Source organism: Cygnus olor, chromosome 1 (assembly GCF_009769625.2).
Source record: "Cygnus olor isolate bCygOlo1 chromosome 1, bCygOlo1.pri.v2, whole genome shotgun sequence".
Lineage (NCBI taxonomy): Eukaryota > Metazoa > Chordata > Aves > Anseriformes > Anatidae > Cygnus > Cygnus olor.
In genome coordinates this window covers 110,481,507-110,505,031 of record NC_049169.1, presented here as the reverse complement: position 1 = coordinate 110,505,031, position 23,525 = coordinate 110,481,507, and the positions used below count along the sequence as shown (strand labels likewise).

General features: G+C 41.9%; 1 protein-coding gene across 3 annotated transcripts in view; it reads left to right on the top strand.

Moving 5' to 3' along the window:
• The first annotated feature begins 392 nt into the window (after positions 1–392).
• GRIK1 (glutamate ionotropic receptor kainate type subunit 1) overlaps positions 393–23,525 on the top strand; it is a 161,562-nt gene continuing 138,429 nt past the window's right edge. For all 3 annotated transcript variants that reach the window (XM_040576728.1, XM_040576708.1, XM_040576718.1), the window contains exon 1: positions 393–549. In XM_040576728.1, the coding sequence (XP_040432662.1) occupies positions 408–549 (142 nt within the window). In that variant the 5' untranslated portion in view covers positions 393–407. The remainder of the gene's footprint in view (positions 550–23,525) is intronic.

The window sequence follows — 23,525 nt, the reverse complement described above, 5'->3', positions numbered from 1 at the left end:
TACATTGCGCTCCATCCCCTTATCCCACACCCGGACCCCAAAAGGGAGCTGCGCGCACACAGGATGCCTCCCGCCTCCATCCGTGTGTCCGTGCGTCCGTGTGTCCGCGTCCCCGCGTGTCCCCTCCGGTGCCGCCCCGCCCCGCGGGAGGAGCCTCCCCCTCCCTTCCCCTCTCTTCCCAGCCCTTCCCCTCCCCTCCCGGCGGCGGCGGGGGGCGAGGGCAGCGGCGGGAGCGCGGGCGAGGAGCCTCCGCACCATGGGCGGGCGGCGAGGAGCGGCGGCGGCGGCGCGCAGCCGGCCCCGCCGGGGGTATCAGGGGGTAACCGGGGGTGGCCGGGGGTGGCAGGGGGTGGCCGCCCTCGCCCCGCACCCGCGGAGCCCGGCATGAACTGAGGCGGGCGCGGAGGATGGCGAGAGCCCTCGGCCCGCGGTGGCCCCGGCGCCCGGCCCCGAGTGGCGGTGGCGGTGGCGGCGGCGGGGGGCTCCTCTTCGTGCTGCTGTGCGCCTCGGCGGGGCTGCCCCGGAGCGGCCAGCAAGTGCTGCGGATCGGTGAGTGCCGCCCGGGGGCTGCCAGCCCCTTCCCCTGCGCGTCCCCTCCCTCCCCAGTGCCTCCCTGCATCTCCCGCGGGGTGCCCCCCGTCCGGCCCCGGGGGGTGCCCCCACGGACCCCCCTAATCGGGGCTCGGCCGCTTCGGAAAGTTTTGCGGCGCGGAGGGGAGCGGGGGGACGGCCGGGAACGGGGCTGGGGCTGGGGGCGAGGCGGGGCCGCTGCCCACCCGCTCGGGACGGCGGGGAGAGAGCCGGCGGTGCGCTTCGGCGGCCCCAAAACGTGCCCCGAAAAGGGAAACGGGGATCCCCGGCTCGGGTCGGCAGCCGGGAGAGGCGAATCGCGACCTGGCGGCGTTTTCCCCAGCCCCCGTCCCGCTCTGGGGATGTGGGTTTGCCCTCCTTTGGTCCCGGCCCCTAACCCTGGCGCGGGGGGGGAGCGCTCCAGAAGTGCTGTACATACGTGTGAGCCCCAGAAAACAGGGATTTATTTTTAAGTTGAAAACCCCGCACCATGGAAACAAGGCTTGGTTCACAGGAAGCCTCTCTCCCGACAGTGGGTTTCTTGTGTCAGTCAAGTGAGACGGTGAATGCAAAGTATCGCCGGAGTTAGGGGTTAGGGAAAACTGCGGAAAAGCTGTGGGCAGAAGCTGTCGCGCTTCTGTTGCCCTGCCTGCCCCTCTCCGGCTTGGCGAGCACCGAGCACGGAGCTAGTAAAGAGAGGAGAAGCCACCCGGGAAGATGCACCGGTGAAGGCAGAGTCCTTCGCGAAGCAGGAGATTGATGCCTGTTGACCTGCAAGCGTTAACCCTGCTCGGCTTTCCTCACGAGTGCTCCTTTAGAAATCAAGTGGGAGACGACTCCTAGACTTAGAGAGCAAGGGAGCTGATCACGGAAGCTTTTAGAAAAATTAAGGGGCACAGTCCCTCAAAGTGCTGAGCAAAGGCAAGGGGGGAGGAAAAAAAAAAAAAAGAAAAAGAAGGAAAATCTGAAGGCACTCTGCAACTTGCAGCTGAAAAGCTGTATGTACCCAGCTGCTCACATTCAGCATGCTCTCACTTCTTATTTTTTTCTCATGGGGTGCAGCTGAACTTTGCTGCTTTCTCCGCTCACTGCTGCCCATGGAGCTGTGCCCCATTTGGAGCTGGGGGGGAATGGCTGCGTACATGCACGCAGCACATGAAACGCCGAGCTGTGTGCTCTCACTGAGGAGGAGATTCAGGGCCAGTGAAACTTGGGGGAGAAAGTAAAACCTGCTCAGATAACTTGGACGCATGCTGTAGCAGGATGCTTTGGCAATACGCTTGGCATGATTGCTGCTGCTAGGCTGCCTTAACTCACTTGGCTTTACCAGGAGTAGCCTCTGAAGAAAGTGGAGCATTGCAGAGTTTAAAGAGAAACATGTTTGCCTGAACGTAGCCTGAATGCTTCACTCCATGCAGGGTGAAACCTCGGCTTCCCAGCTGGCGTCGGCATCGCAGGGACCCAGGCAGAGATTTAGGGTGTGCACTCTTCCCTCTGTCAACCTCCCCACTGCATAACTTGCATTGCCGCTTATGTTCGGTCTAGCGAGGCGCCCAGGCAGTTGCCCACATTGCTTTCCCCGAAAATTGCTCTGCACGGCTTGCAGGCTCTCTCCTGCGAGATGTGTGTGTCACTCCAGTGCAGATTCACTCCGACAGGGCGTGCGGTGGTGGTACCCTGATACTGATTATGGTCTGCTACTTCTGCTACACTATAAACAATAACAAGAGTGGCAAGCTGCTCAGCTTTCACTCACAGCAACAAATACACAACAAAGAGATGCTGCCAGAGAATGAATCCTCCTTGTGTTACGTGGATGTGAATGCATAAAATATGAAATGTACTCTTATTACTATAGTTACTCTGCCTATAAAGTAATGGTGTCATAAAATATTAATCCTTCACATCCGTTAACAGGGGCAAGTTTCTCCATGGAGTGTGTCACTCTTCGAGGTGACAAACAGAAGTACTGGAAATAACTCCCGCAGCGCTCTCGGTGATAACATAATAAAATCATCCCAAAGCATTTCTGAGTGAAGAAAATGCTATTAAGCCATCAGATTTTCTTCGTCGTGTTTTAGTTAATTAAGGAAAGGAAAGCACTGCTTTACAATGGTGCTGCAGTTTGCTGCCTGAATTAATACACTGGTAGTTTAATTGCATTTTCCACTGTTAGGGAGCGTTTGGATTTTTGTGATTTTGTTGGCTTATAATACAAATGAATGGATTCTTTTGCTGGTATTTAATTAGTTGGGAAGGGACATGCAAGCGATAGAAATTCTGGCTATTTCTCAGCATCTAGGTGATGATTACTTTTCTAGTCCTCTAAACAAGAAAATGAGGGGCGGCAATATGAACAGTAAAACTGATTCACTAGGACAAAATAGTGGAATTTGAGATAAGATAGAGTTTTCAGTTTCTGGTAATACAGTACTTGAATTTTAGTGTCTTACTGAATATTTCTTTCACGTTAATGCTAAAAAGCTTTTTCCTTGATATATGAACTAATTGAGCTGTCCAAGGAAATACCATCTTTATCTACCCATAACCCACTAGACTACATTATATAAAGGTATATTTAAAGTTCATGACCCTAATATTTTTCATTTAATACCAAGGAATTTCTGTTTTTTCACATTGAGTCAACCTAACCTTCTGGCCTATCCTACTTGTACCACTTGCTTAAAATGAACGAGCTCAAATAAGAGAAGGGAGAATACAAATTAAGACAAGCAGGCACTGAGTTGCAGAAACAGCCTCAAAAGCACTGAAATCTCAACAGCTACAAAATCTGATGTTAATGCTGGATGCAGAGCTTTCTCGTTTCTTAGCGTATGTCCTTTGGGCCATTACAACTTAACCTTCTAACTAGGCTATAGGAATATACTTCAGCGCTATCGCATGGTAATTTATAAATAGTAGTCATTTAAGTTGTGCTCTGGATTAGACGTCAAGAATAGTTGAGAAACTATACAAGTTATTAATATATCACTGAAGTTAATTAGAAAGAGAATGTGGCACTTTTCAACAGATACATGTAGGAAGTTACACTTGGATAGATCTTAGAATTAATCTCTAAAACGAACAATTCCTGAAAATGAACAAATGAGTAATTCTTAGGTTTCATAGAAATAGCATTAGTTGGTATCAACTGAAGAGTATCTATTTCATTAGAAGTAATTTGCCATAATATTTTGTGTGTTTCTGTAGTTAAATGGAATATTTGAATACAGGTTCATGCTCTGCACTGATTTATTCCTTACTTCAGCAAAATTCCCAGTGGCTTAGCGAGTTGTGTTTTCAAAGATGCAAGTCGAGCCCCACAATATTTCTCTCCAATTGAGAAATATAGATTTAAAACAGAAACAGAAATCAACCTAACCTGCAAAATAGGGTTTTTCTAATAAGTTGAAATTTTCAATATAGATTTGAAAATATCTGTCTATATTTCCCCAAGCAGGGCTAGAGCTGGGAGGTTTTTTCCTATGTGAGTTAAGCATTCCAACACTGTGAGAATGATAAAGACAAAAACCTAATTAATTTCACTGCGAATTTGCTACATTTTGTCAACCCTTTTCAAGATTTTATTTGTGCAGGGTTGTGAAGGGAATGATATTAATACATATTTGGGCTTCCTCAGTGTGACATGACAAAAACTATATTTAGAAAGTTCTGTCATATTTTACCATCATTAAAAATGCTAATTAAACAAACAAAGAAACAAAAAATTTAACAGGTGTGTAGAAGTTATTCTGTTCCATAATGTTGTAGGAAGTGTGACTGCATTTTATATCATAAGAAGGCATTAACCTCATCTTGTTCACCAGATCCCAAATGCTCAGAGGCTCATCATTTCACTACAGTATGATTTGCTTGAATTTCCTCATTCTGCACTTAACAGAAGACTGCTGTGCTACAAGTGCTTCTAAAGGATTGCTACCAAAATGTCCAAACATCAGTCTTTATGCATCTCTCTCCTTGCTGGATTTGACAGTACTCCACAAAGTGTGAGACAGTGCAACACTTTGCTCATGTGCTCTAAATGGTTAATCAAGTCAAAAATAGCCAACAAGAGGTGGAAGAAAAATGTATTGCTAGCACCTTAGCAGGGCACTCCAGCAAAGCTGTACTTGGGCACAGAAATGTCAATGGAGCTCGGTGGCCTCGATGCATAAGGTGATCTCAGGGAAAATACTTGACTGCATTATGATTTGCATGGTTGCAACCTAAATTTTTAAAATCAAAATCCCATTGGCAATTTCTTTGTGTTCTGCCATTTAGGTTTGATGATGCAGAGGGGTGAATTACTTTGGGTTCTGTACAATTGTCTTTCCAGGCTTTTGTATCATGAAAAATGTTGGCCATACTGGGTTGCTCCACTGGGGAATATTAAAAAGTCATGAAGCCAGTGCTCAGCTGATGTAAATTGGCATCCTTTTATTGAACTCAGGGGAGCTATGCTGGTTTAAATTGCCTGGAGAGCTGTTTGGACATACTTAATATATTAGAGGGATGAAACACTCATAATTCCCCAACTGCCCTGCCTGCTTACCACCCATCCTATTGATAGGTAGGATCAGACAAAATCAGGTCTACATGTCTTGTTATCCTTGTTTTCTGACAATCTGTTCTCCAGAGCATTATTGGATGGAGCTGGGCAATGGTGGTCACTGAGTGTGTGCAACTTACTGGTGTTAGGGTGAGAAATGTGGTGTAACTGTGGGTGTTAAACCACCAGCTCCTGGTACCTCAACAGCAGCACTTGCTGGATGCCTGTGGCATTGCTAGAAAATTGTTATTGCTGGGATGGAGTGAAGTGCTGTTCAATATGTGAAGAAGACTGTAGAAGAGAGGTTCATTTTCCAGAAAACTGGCAGTATGTTTCTCTGTTGTCAGAGTATACCTAAGTCCTACATATCTGCTTTAGCATGAAATAGATGAGCTGTAAAAGCATAAATTATAGTCTTCAAATAGCATAGAATGCTGCGGCTTGATGATTATGCAGCAGGCAGCCAACCACTCACAGCTGTATTAACAAAAACTCCGAACATGAGTTGCTTCTGTCCTGGAACACTTGTCAGTAGAGGATGAAGGAGAAAAGCAAAAAAAAATGGTCCTGAGACCAGAGCTAGGAGGCTTCAGATAGTACCGAGGGAGATGAAAAACAATAAAAAAAATATGCCACAAAGGTGCGTTACTGCTGCATTTCACATCTCGGAAGATAGGTGATTAGCTATGGCACATTTGATGTAGCTATCTTTGTCAAAAGTCAAGTGGGTTACAGGAAAATGAAATGGAAAACAGCCAGGTCATTGATATCTCTGCTGTAATAATTTGTTATATTCTCTTAACTTATGCAAGGTGTATTCTAACGGACAAAGTATGTCTGTAGTGCTGCAGTGAACTCTGTGTGGGCGGATAATAGGACATCCTGCTGCGGTTCACCAAGGCTTCAAATGCATTTATATAGCACATGTGCAGACATGTTCAGACAGTTAGGACTTCAGTAAAATAAAGGATGAAATCTTCACAGCAATGAAATTGATGAAATTTTGCCAAAGGATAAGTATTTTTCATCAAATATTTTGTTTATGCAAAATGATTGACACTTAGCCTAGTAATTCTTCACATTCATGCACAGTGCAGTGACCACTGGAAGAAGAACAATCCTTGTAAATAAAAAAAAATTTATTTTCCTTTCCTGCCTAAGAGCTTATTTCTCTTCAGATGTAATCGATTTTTTGATTACACCTGCATCCTTCCCACAACCTAATTTTACATATTCAGGGGACATTTGCCTTAGCATCAGTTCTTGCTGTAGCTATAAGCTCCTCCATATGGCCCTGTCTTCACTTAACATTTTCTATTCAGACCACAAGTACAATCTCAATACTGTTTTTTCATTATAGTCTGTTTTGTATATCCTGGTCAGTAATAAAGCTTAAATCCTGTCTGTCCGTCTTCCCCCTCTTCTGACAATATTTTAAACAACTGCCTCTAATCTTCTTTTCTCAGAAGGGCTTGATTTGACCAACTAGACTATAGATTGTACTGCAATAAAAAAAAAAAAATCCTATCCAAGAACTGATTAGTTTTACTCTACAGCTTTGGATCTGTAACCTGCAAGCCCAGTTTGTCCTAGTTTTTGTTGACTTTAGGTTTTAGTTTACAATAATGAGTTTATGATTACGGGAAAGCTTTACAGTGGGAATGTTATTACCCTTACCTCTCTCTTTCTTCCTCTTTCTGCTCAAGGTGATTCAGTATTACCTAGAAAATAATTAGCTTTTGAGTGATATATTTGTTCTCACTGAGAAAAATCACAATTCAAAATTAAAACTGTTTCATTATTCCAAATAAGCATCCTTTTCATTTCAACCAGAAGAGTGTGTATCTGATTGGGCTGTTAAAATATCTTCTTTTTGTTTTTCTCTGGCAGTGCAGAAGGTTCCTTGTATTATTTTTACAGCATCCCCTGTACCTGCACGCTAAATTAGGGTGGCACAAAAATTGGGAAACATGAATGAATGATACAGCATGGCAGTATGGTCAAAGAACAGGAAATGGTCTCAAAGGCTTAGTTTTGAGCTTCTTTTCTTTGGTCCATCATCCTCTTCGCAATCACACCTTCTAGTTGCTTGTGTCTGTGAGCTTTCAGATTGTAACACCAAAAATTTAAAAGATGAGTGTTATAAATTCTGGTAGCATTGAAACTGCTCCCACATGCTGCCATTGGATCTGCCCATGCAAACTTTGTCTATTTCAAGGAAAATTATGTTTCCAGCACATTGATTCTGGCTAGGGTTCAAGACCAGCTATCCTTCCATATTGCTAACTGGCATGGAGGCCCTGGTGAAATGCTGAGTAGGTGGAAGTGACAGTCAGAGGAGTATTTCAGGAAATAAGGAGCAGAACTTGTTTAGAGTGAGCAAGTGTGAAAAACTCATTGTTCTACATAAATATGAAGGGACAGCAAAATTTCCCTTATCTGTTACACCCAAACAATACTTTTGCTAGAAGTATTATCACAGATGTGAGGCTTTGCTTTGTCTGTCAGATGGAGAAAGAACAGAGCCCTTTCTGAATTCAGTGGTACACCACTGAGACCTTAAAATCACTGTGATTTTGTGTCACAGTGATTTTAGCATACAAAGAACATTTTTTAAAGCACACTTTTAAAAAGATCAGACATGCTAAAGTATAAAAACATTCACTGCCCTGTAAGTAATACAGGCTTTTCAGTTCTAAATGGTTTGGATAGAATAAGCAGGAGAGATGCTAGTGTATGCTGTGGATCAAAGGATTTGGGGAAAAAAACAAACAAACAAACTATTTTAAAAGAACGACATTAGGTAGCTATAAGAAAAGAAGAAACAATATTTGAAGATACAAGTTTATTTTCCACTTCCCCTGGGATGTGTGATGGAGCAGAGTCCTGCCGGGATGTTTATACTGCCCTTGCTGCCACTCATTTCTACTAAAGATCACCTCCCCTTCACCTCCCAGGGAGAGATGTGTCATTAATGTCCTCAGCGTGCAGGCCAGATTCCCAGGTGATTAATTAGGCTTGCCTAATCTGCTACTGCTGTTTCTGCAGTTAATGGCAGTCTGTACGTCAGCCTAACATATTGTAAGTATTACTTTAGCTGCATATTTCTTTAATGCCAAGTATCTTCTCCTGTCTGAGAGCTTTGGCCTTCGTGGTCCATGAAAGCACATGCAGAAGCCAGTAGGTTTCTAACTCTCTGCTCTCCAACAGTGAATAGCAAGAGCAACCCATGTATCTGGTCTCACAGCTATGCCTCTAAACAAAGAGGCTAAGAAAGGCTACTTCTCTTTACAGACTTTGTCTTACTTATATCTTCAGACCATTATAGCTACTTTAACACTACTGCAGTATATTGTAGTGTAATAGAACAATTAAATGATGAACAACTTCTATGAATTGTGCTATTCTTAGGGAAAGGGGTATTATATAAATTGGGTTTAGCATGATTCTGCAAGATGGTACTGAGAAGAAAAGCTGCATGTACCTTATATTTTGGGCTCATATAATTTGGAGGCAAATCCATGGAAATTGATGTTTATGGGGTCTACCATGCAATGAAAGGTGGAATTGGGCTAGTTTCATTACTGCCATAATTCATGTAGTATTAACAGTATTGCATTTCAACAAGTATTGTCATGAATAATAATAACCTTGAGATCTTCCAGGCACTAGAGTTCAGAGTACCTCACAGAGCTTATACAGGTAGTTTGATTTCATGGTTGGGGAAGTCAAGGCCAGACAACTGAAGTGTTTTGCTGGCAAACTTGTGGCAAAGCTGGGAGTGAATCCAGGTCTCTTGAGTGCCACCACCTTAGACCTTCGTCCACTGCATTACAGCTTCGACATTTTCTTAAAGTTTGTGTATTAGGTGAATGTATGCATAGATCTCTGGAAATTAGTGGTACAAAGTGCTAAGTGTTGCTATGGAGGCCTAAGTGTATTTAACTAAAAAAATTATAGGTAGCAATGAGAAGTCGCGTCTCATGTCCTGTCCTGTTAGCATACACTTGGAGCTTAGCCCTGGATATGCAGTATAAAGTAGACAGCACAGACCACCCTGACACCGGTGGATTCTCTGAAGAAGCAGAGCATTTGTTGACTTGTCCCAGTTTAGGTAGAGACCAAATATTAGGTGCTGTATCTGACCTTAACCAGAAGCCCCTCAGAGGTCACCAGTGTCCATATCCCTCTTAAGTGCCTTTTCACTGGTTACATTTCTTAGCATCTTTTCAGCATGGTTTGTCATATCCTCTCCACCCTCTGCCTTTGCATCTGCTCAGCAGAGTGGTGTTCTGAAAATAAGGTATGATAAGTATTAGCAAAGGATGGACGCTTTTAGGACACAGTACAATTTCAATTTTTCACCCCCTTATATGGCATTTGAGCCGTATACAGTGATATAGACCCAAACCATTCTATGATCAAAACTGGTCAATCCTTTATCAAATATTCAGATATTCTTATAAAATCTACAGCCATTCTAGCAAGGGATTACATCTGGCTTCAGGAAATACACATCTCAGTGCTTACAGTTTTTTGCTTTTATTTTCTTGATCTCATCCCTGACAAAGACATGAAGAACTGAAAATTAGATGCATTAAGATGTTAACATTGGGAAGAAAAAGAAAAAAAAACACCAAAAAGTGCAGCTTTTGCTTTCTGAAAAATAACCTTTTCTCTCCTTACCTTCCAGAAATATACAAGAGAAGCCAAAGCCATTTCAATCCTCCTTCCTGCCACACAAACTGCTTTCTCCTAAATGTCTTGGGGGCGCTGTGCCAAACTAGTCATTTTTATAAAGGTTATGAATAGGAAGCTCAGACTTGATGGAATGTGAAAAGTAGTTTATGTGAAATAGTTACTTCATTTCTGAGGAACTGCAAATTAATCTGTATTTCTCTGGAATGGTCCCAAGAGATTAGTCTCAAGACATCTGAGGCCATATCAAGCTTAGAGACTCCTATCAGTAGTCAGAGGAGAGGAGGCCAGGTTGCTGCAGCAACAGCATGACATATGTAAAACTCTATTTGATTATGTTGGTATCACAGAGAAAGCTGTTTAAAAGTTAGGTCAGGTTTTTAGCTGTACTATACTTTTCCAGAGACTGTCAGTCACTGTCAGATTGGCCAATGAATCAAAATGCATGATGAATAACTTAAGCAATCTCTTGTGTATAGCATGTTTGCTGTCCACATAAAATAATTTAGTAATAAGATATTGGAGAGCTATTAAAGAAACTAGTAAGAGGCCACATAAGAATTCTTCACTGCAATTTGGAGACAAATACAATTATAATTTCTGTTTAAAATATTCTCATGTTTTGCTTTTGAATGCTTTTATTCATCTTAGGCTTCAGAGAAAGCATAGGAAATTACTTAAATTGAACAGATGATCTTTGATACTCTGTTAGAATGGGAGAAAAATGAGTAAATATACAGGCTTCAAGAAGGACATAGACTCACTGCTGTTCCTTTATGATTGTTCAAATGTATTTTGCATGATAAGCAGTGCTCATGCTAAACAAAATTGTTTAGCTAATAGAATTTTATGCCCCCAATTCATTCATCCATGTTTAAAAATATTAAATGTAAAAGACTTTAGTAAAAGAATGTAGTAAATGAGGCAGAAATCCTGTAGAATAAAGTATGTAGTTAGGTAACAAAAGATGGGGTTTTGAAGTTGTTCAATATTTCTCATCTTCTTGGTTTTCACCTTATAATTTTATATGTTTATATAAAAAAAGCTTCTGGTATAATTTTCTACGACTATAAAAAACAAGCAGAAAACCCAGAAACATTCCCTTGATGCCCAGTGGGCATGGCAAACACGACTGGTGGTGCTGGAGCTCTGTGACGCTCTATAGAGACCTGTGCCACCCATCGCCAGTAGAGGTGGCTGTTCTACAGACCCAGCCCTAGAGAAGAACAAGACAGGCTTCTTCTAGTGTTTTTCCAGAAGTGTCTGTTGACGAGAAGCCAAGAGGCTGGCAGGCAGCACTGCAAAGGGGCAGCACAGTCTTCTGGCTCATAGGTCTCCAGGCACCATAAGAGAAAAGGGACAGGTTCATTCCTGCAAATGAGGGCAAAATGCTCACAGTGCAGACAGGTAAGGTCTGTCCATTGGTAAAACACCACCACTGACTGTGTCTGCATTAATAGCACTAGACCATCAAATTTTAAGTCCCTGCATGAAGATATTCTCAGTGAAATGATTATCAGAATATTTGTAAATCAGAAGAAAAATGAAAACAAAAAAAAATTGTTTACTCTCAAGAACAGCTAAAACCTCCTGTGTTCAGACTGATGCAGGATATGGGAAATGTCACTTGATGACATGACTAATATTTGACAGTGTTATAAACAGCTAGAGACACAGTTGTGTAGTGGACAATATCAGGAGTCCTTTCTTATTGACAAATGCTACAAGGTCTTATTGGCAATGCTTACAAAAGGTGAGACAGAGCTCCCCTCTGGGAAAGGTCTTTCGCTTTTGCTGGGTATGAAGCACTTACAGTGCCTAAACGATCAGCCAGCATCATCCTGGCCAGCCATGTAGGTCTGGTCTGGATGGTCAAAGTTTCAGGTCTGCTGTCTGGTTAAGGACCTTGGAAATTTGAGGTGTGGTGAGAGGATGGTGGCAGCAGCAGTACTGACAGCTGTGGGAGTGCAGTCTGGTTGTCTAAAACAGACCTGCTTGGACAAGCCAACATGGGCAATTCTTATCCTGACATTTTACACGGTGAAATACTGTGATCATTACAGCAATATGCCTTTCCTTCATGAGAGCTCTGTGTGCTCAAGTAAGACCACTAAAGAGGGGCATTTGTTCTTCCTCGAACAATTTTCCAGTTGTTTGCCTGCTAATGGCCAAGTAGTGCAGAAAGGAGAAGTACAAGGTTTCCTCCTTCTCCATTTGGAAGCAGTTCAAGGAAAGTCCCTGTAAGGACACACAGCATCCTTGTCTGTAACACACATCCCTAAGCCCAGTGGCAGAGATCTGGGCAGAGAGGGAGCTTGCTTCAAAGAAAAGCGTAGTATTCAAGTATATGAGCCAGCATGTAGGGGGACTTTGAAAAGAAACCATTTGGTCTGGGCCTGCGCCGAACTTTACTCGGGATGATTTGCTATTTTGTGATCTATGCTAAGCTGTCACAGTGGTGGTATAAGGATGACTTCGGCACTCACTCGCAGCTTGCTGCCATACACAAAGCCCCACGGAGCAGAGCAGAAACAAACACAAAGTTCACCATGCACACGACTAAAGGTTTTGTCCACAAAGCCAAGGGAGCCTGTGGTTGTAAGGAAGCCAAATGTCAATGCAGTTCAGTGCAAGTGGATTGCTTGTCCGTGCAGGAGCCTTTAAACTTCCAAGCCTTGCTCCTTTTGTTTCTGCTTCCCCTCTGTTTGACAGCTTTACCCTGGCCACATGCTCCAGGTTATGGTTCAATCCTGCCGCCAAGGCCACTTTCAGAATTTTGATGTAAATGATGTCTTTTTTTTTTTTCTCTCTATCTCTGATCCAACAACTTGTACACAAAAGGCTTTTTATTCTTCCAAAGCTGCTTGCTTTTAACTATGCCAAACCACCTCAAAAACTTATCAGTGGGACACTGTAGCTGAAGTCTAATATGAGTTGATGCTTTTTTGACTGTAACTATCTTAAAAATTTTCATTTCACGTCCAAATTGTTTACTTATCTGCTAGAAACATATGTTACGAGAAGTTAAAGCTCTGTTGCTCAAGGTGCATTTTAATACAGGAGAAGAACTGCTTCGGATATTTCACATTACATCTTCTAGCTTTATCTGCTGCTGTAAATTATAAAGCTGCTCCATTGAACTGAATGAAGGTTAAATTTTTGAACACTTTTTTCTGAAGAATGCAGATTTTTCTTTTTGAAATTAAGAATCTGTCCTGCATCAGTGTGGCTCACTTCACACTTTACTGCCCAAGCCTTTCTATTTTTCTACTAGGGTGCCAGGCTGTTCCCTGGGGACCAAGTCCTGTTGGTGATCCGTGTACTGACATTAGAAAGCATCTGCAGATGGAGTGAGTGTGGGATGTGCCCTGAACAGCAATTGTTCTGGGAAACTAATCCTTTTGCTGTCATCTTGACACCAGATCGGTCATGAAGGAAAATCAGCTAGAGATGTTTATCCTCTCATCTACACCATCTCATCTAGACCTTCTGTAGTTGCACAATGTAGGTATGATATACAGACGTGTTTAAAAAAAAAAAAACAACAATGGTTGCCTGCACCTTCTAAGTGAAATACTTTTGGACTGCTGTTTTACTTAGACAGATGCCTCTATCAGGCTGAATTCCTGGCTTCAAGCCCTCTTCTTTCTCTTAGCTCTTCCGAAGTGGGGAGATCTCATGTATTTCCTTCCTTCTGTGCCTTACACAGCCCCCTGGCAGGAAGATGAGTGTGTGCCTCCTTTAAAGCAGCATAGTACCAACAGGATCAAGTATTGAAAACAGTTCTGTTGCCTTTGTATAAAAGGGTGAATTTAGTCCCGTTTCCTCTTATGAATTGTGTCGCATGCATGCACACATGCACACAAAAGCCAGACATTGCAGCTGCCCCAAATGCTGTTCGCTCAAAATTGCTACATGATTATTAGACACTACATGGGGCCAGAGGACATTAACCAATGCAGGAAGAACAGTACCACCAGCATCATGGTTCCCCATGGCCTCTCTTATATGTTGCCCTGGTCACCTTCATGGAGGGGAGACACACTAGTTTGGCACCTCTCTTCTTTCCCCTATGGCAGCTGCACTCCCCTCCTTTCAGGAGCAGTACATGGAGGAGCACCAGCATTTTCCTTAGGCTGAAAAGAAAAGAGTGGTCACAAGCATGCCTGGGACTACTGCAGGCAGCATCGTCCAAGTGAGTGTGTCGAGGCCCCGTCCACCATGTCAAACCCTCCATTGACAGAGACAGACAGGGTGGCAGCATAGGTCTCACTCAGCCTTTCTAGGAGCGCTGCAATTTAGCATGGAGTCAGAGGAAAGAAAGGAAAGTGTTTTCTACTAATTAGACAGCTATATGCTTTATGCCCTCTGGTTCTTTGCATTAGATGGGGGTGTTTCCCTGTGCAGATTACTTCTTCTGTATTAATCAGGGTGTTTCACAGACTGCTTTATGTAAGCAAAAGTCAGCCCAGGTTTCCATAGTGTATTGAAATACTTCGCACAGCAAGATAATGAGAAAGAGTGATGAGGGAAAAGATAATTCTTGTTTATAAATCCAGAATAATTAATACACCAACTACTGTCCTATGATCACTTATGTATTAATTCATTTCTGCAAGTCCATAAGCACCCATAAGGGTGCTGAGATCACACTTTTTCTTTCTTTTCACAAAGTTAATTCCAGGAAGCCATTGCATGAGTCTTTATCCTGAGTATTTCTATGAGTGCTAAATTTTTATTATGCGTGGTCAGCACAGCAGCCAAGATGATGGCACCTTGGGGACAGCCTGGGGAAGAGAGGGCAAACACCGCATGACAGGGGGTGGTGAGGGGAGCAGTGTGAGGAATGGCCCTGCAGACACCCAGGGGAGAGCAGGAGGAGAAAGAGGAGGACAGGAGGTGTCCCAGGTACCCAAGCAGAGATGCCCCTGCAGCCTGTGGAGAGCCCACGCTGGAGAAAGGAGAAGTTAGGGGAAAGGTGTTGTTTTAATTTGTGTTTCTCACTGTCCAAATCTACTGGCAATAAATTAAATTAATCTTCCCCAAGTTGAGTCTGTTTTGCCTGTGATGGTAACTGGTATTTGATATCCCTGTCTTTATCTCGACCCGTGAACTTTTTTGTCTTGTCCTCCTGTGCTGTTGAGGAGAGGGAGTGAGAAAGCATCTGGGTGGGCAACTTGCAACTGGCCCAGGTCAGCCCACCACAACTGGTAGGGAGAAAAACTGGTAAGTATTATTTCCATGACATATATATTGGAATTGCTCATTTTTAGCGGCATCTAAAATGAGTGTTGTGAAGCTATTTCTGTCCAGTGGCTTTTAACTGCTGTTGTAAGGGCTGGAGTTTCTTAGGTGGGAGACTGAGCTGCTCATTGATACCAGTTGACTGTGTGTTTGCACAGCAAGAAATGGGATTTTTAAATAATTTAAATAACTAAGTTTAAAAGATGCAGAACTGTATTTCCTAGGAAGCTGTAATCAATGCTGGAATTTCTGGCTTTTGTATTTGCAGCTCAGCTATTTGCAATATCAAGAGCATATTTTATTAAAATTCTTAGAATGACGCAGTGATTTATGTTATTTTATAATTAACATGAATATACATTTCAATTAATGCTTCACTGGTTGTTGACCAATAATTCCAAATACACAGGAAAAAATCCTACAGTTACTGCTCATGTCAAATTGTCACTTTTTTACATCTTCTTATCACTGCTGAATTAATCTGTACTGCAGAATTAACAAAAATCAAAGAAGCATTTTAGGGGAAATATTTAACATATTCACTTTCACATTTTGGAATATTAATATGTGCAAGTCTGTTCCTTCATTATTTCTGTAAGTTAAAACAGGCAGGATGCAAAAAGATGATGGTCAGCCATACTTCGAATTTAACCCGTTGGAAAAAAAGCTTATCATTAAAATATTGATTCCTAGTAAGTAAAGTAGTGATGACAAGCTCCTTTAGCATATGGCACATTTAAAATCACTTCCTACTTTTGGCTGTGCCTGAAGGAAGAGGGCACAACCTTTCTCAAAGATTCAAAACTCAATCCTTCTGCCATAGTAGTCAATTTATTATGAACTTCATGGGCAACAGGTAAAGCCCAGTGAGTGCACAGACAGCTTCTCCAGGAAGTTTGATTTGACATGAGCTTTAAGCTACCTATCTTCAGCAGATAAAACTGTGAAACTTCTTTGAAAACCAAGCTTTTATCTATGAGTTCTTATGAAAAATCTATGAGAAAACAGGGTACAAAATTATCTCTCCTGATCCTCAGTCCTTTAAGTGAGAGATCACTTGGTCTCAGAAAAAATATGACCCAGAAGCTATTTTAGCTCTGTTTCTCCCAAAGTCAATGAAACTGTTCCAGTTTATACTGATGAAATTCTGGCAAGTGTATGATTCTGACAGGAGAGAACAGTTGGACAATTTACTATCGTTCATCCAAATTGCAAATGAAGTTCTGGATTTCATTAGTTTGAGGAAATCAATGGTAAAAGTCCTCCTCCTATTTCCTTTTCCTCCAGCTGCTGATTTTACTGAGATCTCCCACTTTTGCAAAGGTTTCCATCTCTGCCCTGCTTGATCTCACCAAGGCAGAGGCATAGAAAGAATGTCAAAAATCACTGGTTTATAGTAAAAAGAGATGTAGTCAGGTGTACATTATTCCAGCTACTGATGTGCTATAAACAGGCTTGAATAAGAAGAGACCTGGAATGTCTTCTAGCCACCATTTCTAGAAATAGCATAATTATTTACATACAGTTATGTGACTGGAGCTAGCACAGCAAACACTAAAAGCACAAACCTCAATTTATATAGAAGAATGTCTTAGAAAGATCCTTCCCTTCTCTGTACAGCTTAGCTTCTGAATCAGTACACGAATATATCAAATAAGGTCAAGTATGATACAGTTCTGGTGTCATGCTGAATTCATGGTAGAGCTAATATTGTTACAGTCCTGTCGTGACTGACATAAACCTGTCACATTTTCAATAGGATGATTCATCAAAAATACAGAAGAATCAATGGAGATAAAAATCGGTAATGTAATAACGGCATCCATCTTATAATCTTGCTTGTAGTGTACTGAGTAACCTGATTAAAAGAGTTGCATTTAATCGTAATCTGGCAAAACTGTTCATAAAAAGTGATTTAGGGAGAAGGAACCCAAACTGATCAGCTTTGCAGGTAAGCCATGGGGTAATATATCCGTCTCCACAGGACACATGGTCCCTGTTGCTGTCACTGAGCTCTCTGTGAATGGGGGCAACAGGCAACTCCCATATCTGTGAAACCTCCTCTTGACTTGAGAACTGCAGGCAGCCTGGCAGGTTTCCGTTGATGAAATTTCCATTTGGTGAAATAGAAGGACCATGAATAGTGTGCTGCAAAGTTAAAATTCTGGTCTGTATTCACACATAGGATCTTACGGGGGTTTCTGTGTCCTCCTTGGACTGTGATTCTGCCTGAGTATTTAAAGGTGAAAAAAGGTCATCCTGTGCCTCCTACAGCTACTAGGAATTGTGCATTCTGTATGTTTGGATGAATTAGCTCCTGCCAGTCTCCATGATGTACTTGATGGACTCTGGAATGTGTTGCTCAAAGAAATGAGAGATAACTGTGAACAAATAAAATACAAGGTTGCAACATAGGAGACATTTCTTCTCAGAAAGAATAATCAGGCATTGGAACGGGTTGCCCAAGGAAGTGGTGGAGTCACTGTGCCTGGGGATGTTCAAGGAAAGGTTGTACCTGGTGCTTAGGGACATGGTTTAGTAGGTGACATTGGTAGTAGGGTGATGGTTGGACCAGATGATCTTGAAGGTCTTTTCTAATCTTAATGATTCTATGTTTCTATGTTTCTATAGTTATCGTTTACTGATTTTATTTTTTTTCCTACACATTATTCATCTCAAAATATACAGCAGTACTTTGGGTGCAGTCTGATAAAAATCTGAAGAGTTCCCTGACCTCCAAAAGCCACATAGACTTATATCATCCAAGGATCTGGGTCTGTTCAGTTTGTTTGTATTCCATACTAAAGAATGAAATGTAACTGCTAGATCCCTTTTGCTAGATAATGATGCTGCAATTATTCTGAGACACACTAATTGTATAAAGCAAGTAAAAGAAGGGAGAAGGAAGAGAAAAATAGAAAAAGAAGAAGAAAGAAAGAGGAGAAAAAGAGAGAAAGAGAAAAGAGATAGAAAGAGAGAAAGTGAAGGAAAAGAAAAGGAGAAAGAGAAAGAAGGAAAAAAGAAAAGAAAAAGAGAAAGGAAAAGAAAAAGAAAGAAAAAAAATAGAGAGAAAAGAAAGAAAGACACTTATTTAGAAGGATCAGGAAAAAATGTGTTTGATGATCTAATGAACCCCAGAATTGTCTTCTGCTTCTCCCCATCCTGTAGTCACTATAACTTCAGTTGCCTTTCTTGTTCCTTCTTGAGAGCCTCCCCACAGCAGCACCCGTAGTTCTTTTTCTTCTCCATGTCCAGACACCTATCCCCCAAACTACTAGCTGCCAAGAGGCAGTAGAGCTGTCTCCAAGAGACACACAGTCATCAGACCAAACCTTCAGGTAATTGTTGAGCTCCACTCTCAGTGAGGCCACTTCCAGCAGTCCTCAAACTGTTTGTCACAAAATTTGTAGGAACTGCATAACTTTGAGACCTCTCTCAACTGTCAAACTTAGCCAGAGCTGGCCAGTGGTTTAGTTATTGGTGTTAGCAAGACTGAAACAGAAGAGCAGAGAGCATCATTTTGCAAACCTCGTTTCCTTAGAAAATCTGGCTGGAAAAGGGACTTAGATTTTTTGGCTTAAGGAATCAGATACATCTTATTTCTGAACCCACAAACAAGATTATAGCTGAGATAGCAAAAATGCAGATTTCTCCATTCTACACTCTGTGAAGCTGTGTAATCAAAACCAAATTGACGCTGCTATTGGAGCGAAGCCTGTGCTTTTGTGAAAGGTTAGATCTGGGGAGATTTGTTTTCCTTGTGGGGCAAGAGTAGATTAAGATGCTATGCTAATTCCATTCAAGCCATGCAGCTTTATGCCATCAGTATCCTTCCTTCCTCTCTAGCCTGGGAGACAGTGCAATCAGGATGCAGACAGACATCAAAGGCAAAAGCTTTGATAGCAATTTTTGGAATATCAGGCCCATCAGTATAGCTCAGCTTTCTCTCCATTACAGGAAAACATGTTTCAAGAAATCAAGCAGCGCAGGAAGTTCAGAAGTACACTGATGTTTATTATTAAAAAAGTGTGATCTACATCCTTCACACATCTCAAAATTTACCCCATTCTGTTATGGTATGGATAGTGAGTAAAGCACAAAATCAAAGAGAATTTTTCGTCTTACTGTAAAAGCCCTTTACAATGCTGAATATTCACAGGTATCTTCATAAACATTCCTTCAAACGTTCATATGTTTGAATCAGAAGGAAGTAAAAAAGGCTTTGCAAAGACAGCAGAGAGCCACTGCAGGAGATGATGTCCTTTAAGGTGGTGGTGGAAGAGGAGCTGGGGCTTGTGTGCTGTTTTCTCAGTGACTCAGACTGCTACAATATGCAGGAAGGACACAGAAATGTTAGGAAAGCAGGCGATAATTTGTATGGTGATTCCTGTGTATGGTGATAGAGTTTATACTTATGGACCATATATGATAACAGGGATGGCAGACCTTCTGAAGCAGTACCATACTGTTTCACTGTAGACTTTTGCTGACATAGTAAGGTAGCTTATAGCCCTCCAAATTCCTACCTGTCACCTGTTATTCAATGTGTGCTCCTTTCCTCTGCCCTCACAGCCCTCAAAATTGAAGCTGGAGACTGCTTCAGAAGCTAACAGACTTGCCTTATAAAGGTGATCGCTTTTATGAGATTCAGTGATTGGAGTTCTGCTACAATAGCTCTTTACTGCAGTCCTGCTATCTCCTGTCATCACGAGCTCAAGCACCGAAGACACAAGGAGGATAAAGAAAAGGAAATGGAATGAAAGAATCTTATCTAAGATAAGAGTGAATTGGCAGGTTGATGATAATCTTAAGTATGTGGAACTGCATTTAGGCATGTTTTCTAGTTAAACTGAAGTACTTTCCGGCATGCAACATTCTTAAGAGATTATAGAATGCAGGGTTTATTGCAAAAACTGCCATGAAATTCCCAAATACACTTCTCTTATCCTCGTATATTGTGCTGTGCCCCAAACTAGAAGGAGCACTGCAGTATGAACTAAGAAATCTAGCTAGTCATATGCACGTGCTTATAAAACTACCAAGACAGTATAAGAATGTATTTGCAGCTAATGGGCAATAAGGATTTATTCTTTTTTCTTTCATTAGGGATGCCTTTGTATTAAGTTAAGACACAAAATGTTCAGTATTTCTGGCAGGATAAGAAAAATCAAGCAAGTTGGGAGAAGGGCAGCAAGTTTCCTGGCTGTGTAAGTCTTAAAAATTCAAATATCTGGCAGTGACAAAACAATGACAACTCTGACTGCTGCTGACAGCCTGTTACTTTTACAGTCACCTTCCAGAGCTTTATTGCTTATCGTCAGACAGCACAGTTGGCCCCAATGGAAAAGACAGGTTGCTGCAGATGACAGGATTTTTACAACGGGCAATCATGATGGCATTAGTGTTTATCCACTGCAGTAAGTATATAAATCACAGCAAATGGGCTTCCCCTCGGAGTCAGAATCTGTTGTTTTATTTTTGCCCAGGCACAAGTATTTATCCACCAAATTGTGAAATTGCCAGACATAGTTTATGCCCGGTCCAGTGAGCAGTTGGAGTTTACTTTCCACAGATCACAAATCCGATATTACAATGCCACTCGGAGACCCAGATGTTAAATTAAAGGAGGTTTGTGGATTTATTAGAGAGCTCTCCCTACTCTGTGTGAGCTAGAGGTGTTTTGTAATTTATCAGTGTACATGAAGAGAAGGTTTAAGCAGGTGTTGTTCCTGTTAGGGGGTCTTTGGTGGGAGAGTGAGGTAAGGTAGTATGGACTCAGGGCTGCACACTGTCCCCGAGTCTTGTGAAACTCATGGATGTAAGCAGCTTGGAAACAGAAGGTTAATTTTACCTAGGTAAACACAGATATACAGTTTTAGCTCAACAATTGGACCGTTTATTGCTGTAGAACAGGCACTTCCCAGAAATCATTACATAAATGAGAGGAATTACAATATAAGCATGTTTGGAGCTTTTTCATTCTGGTTTTCAATGTCAGGCAGTGTCTGGTGTTACAGGTTTGAAAAGGAGAAATCAGAAACCCCGTAAAGGAGAATTATGGAATGTTATCCCTCAAGAAAACTCTCTCCCAGCTTCTTATCCTCTTGTGTTTCACCTACTACTACCATGCATGAATTCTGCATTTAATCTTATTTAATGTAATCACAGCTGTTCTCATTCTCCATGTGTTTCATCTTTTCTTGAATCCCACTGACCTCTCTGTTCTCAGTATCACCTTGTAGCAACACATTCTGCAAGTTAATTATTCTTTGTATCAAGCAGCATTTTCTTTTCTCCATTTCAAATTTTACTGAGTATGTTCTTTTATCCATAAACATGAAAAGGATAAACTGGAGAGGATAATCATCTGCCTGTAGCACTCTTGCTGTTTGCTGTATCTGCATCCCATTTTCTCTGTGCAGTTCCATCTGTTAGGAGTCCCATCCCCAAAGGTAGAGCCTGAGTGGTGAGACAGTCTTTATTCCCCTTAGTATTAGCAGTCAAATCCAAATTTTAGTTGCAGTTAAACAAGGTGCTGTTTGTTGAGGGAAAAGGAAAGAAACGGCTAAGAGAAGGGAGAGTGATTGCTTTTCCCTCTGGAGGCATCCTGCTGGGAAATTTTGGTCCTGAGAGGAAAGTTGTGAAGGTTAAGCAACAGTAGTAGGAATTTCACAGCTTGGAGCATGCATCTGTGCTTTTGCTTCTGCCCTCTCCCTTTTGTCAGAAAAGGATTCCCTGAGAAGATCAGCATCTTCTGATCTCCCAAAAAAAGCCATCCTATTTCCCAAACTGCCCTGCAGAGGTGAGCTCTCTCCTGTAAAACCCTGCTGTGGCATTGTATTTTTTTTTGACATGGCACTCTGAGGTCACCCAAGCACGATTTTTATAGCACTCTGCCCTCTGCCTCTGGAGGGCATTTTCTTGTACAGATCAAAGCTTAACTTTTCTCATATAGAAAGCCTATGATGTTAGCCTCCAGTGGTACAGTTATAGATAGGTATTGACTTGTGTGTAGGCACTGGTATAAAGGAAATGGTAATATCCCATATGTAGATTCTAACATCAAGTATAACATCAGGCTTTCCATCCTACATAAAGTTAACTTTTCTGAAAGTGGGCTATGCCCCCTGCTAGACAAGAATTTCTTTGAAAACAACCTCCCACCTTTTATTCAGCACCTTATTGTCTGGAGTTATCTCAATTGTCCCATGCTGTAGAATGGTTTTGGTCACGCTATGAGACAGAAAAGAAAGACCCTTGCTAGCTATATTTGTCCATGGGTAATGGTATGTATTTTATGCAACAGCAAAATAAGCACCCGTATAGACACAGGGACATGCTCTCTGATCTTGTCTGGAAAGGCTAGGATGTTTCCCTGGGGCTGTGTTCAGATCTGGAAGTAAAACACACACTGATCTAAATGATCTTGTGGGCTTTTAAACAGAGACATGGCTTACTGCACCAAGGATGCAAATGCCAGTTTTCTTTAAGTTCAGAAATTGTGTGTGTGTGTACAAGTCAGAGATACACATGAGCAACCGCAGAGAGCAGGGTCCACTGTCTTATTTGAAATAGGAAAGCTATCTGTGAAACTAAGAAAGCGAAAGGTGTCTTACATGTCATCTTGGTGTCTTACATGTCATCTAATTTTTGTGCTGCAAAAAACAGGGGTCTAGTTATTTGTGCCCACATTGCTGTCACCCTTGTCTGTTCCCATTTGTGTTATATATCTCATGCCCATTGAAATGGGTTTTCTGCTTGCAAGCAGCAACTGTTTTCATCATCTTCTTTAAAACAGGTGTTGTGCTTCATTGCATTACAAACCAGGGAGCTGCTATGCTGGGCACAGTATAACCAAGTACTTGTATCTTCAGTGTGGGATTTACAAAAGTGCTGTAATTTGGCTTGATTGCACCAAATGTTCTTGACGGTAAAGCCTCAAACTTCATTGGAGTAGGGTTAGGCTCATGTCAAGCACTTCTAAATATTTCTCTCTGCTAGTTCTCTGTCCTCAGTGCATCAGCAGATGCAAAGCAAGACTCTGTACTGGAAAAGTGAGTTTTTTCCAGGTATGTGTTACTGCAAAGGACGAAAGATAAGTTCCATATCTGACCAGGTGCTTGGAGATGTGCCAGAGGTCTTTCCTGGTTGTCCAGCCCTATTAGTGCATACAGCAATGTTTATTTTTACTAGTCCCATTGTTTTTCCTTCCAGTTCAGAAATTCTAGCAACTACAGCTCTGCTGAGAATCCATTTTTTATTTAAAAAAAAAAGAAAAAGAAAAAAGCAATCCTATAAATATATAAATTTATCTAAAGCTGTGTCAAGAAGAGCTAATTGGATTTAGGTTTTTTTTGGGGGGGGTTAATAGCAGGACAGAAAGATGTACGCTGTAGGACTCCTGAGATCATGACAATAGATTACGTGCCTGTTCCCAAGAGAGAGACACCCCCGCAGAGACGAA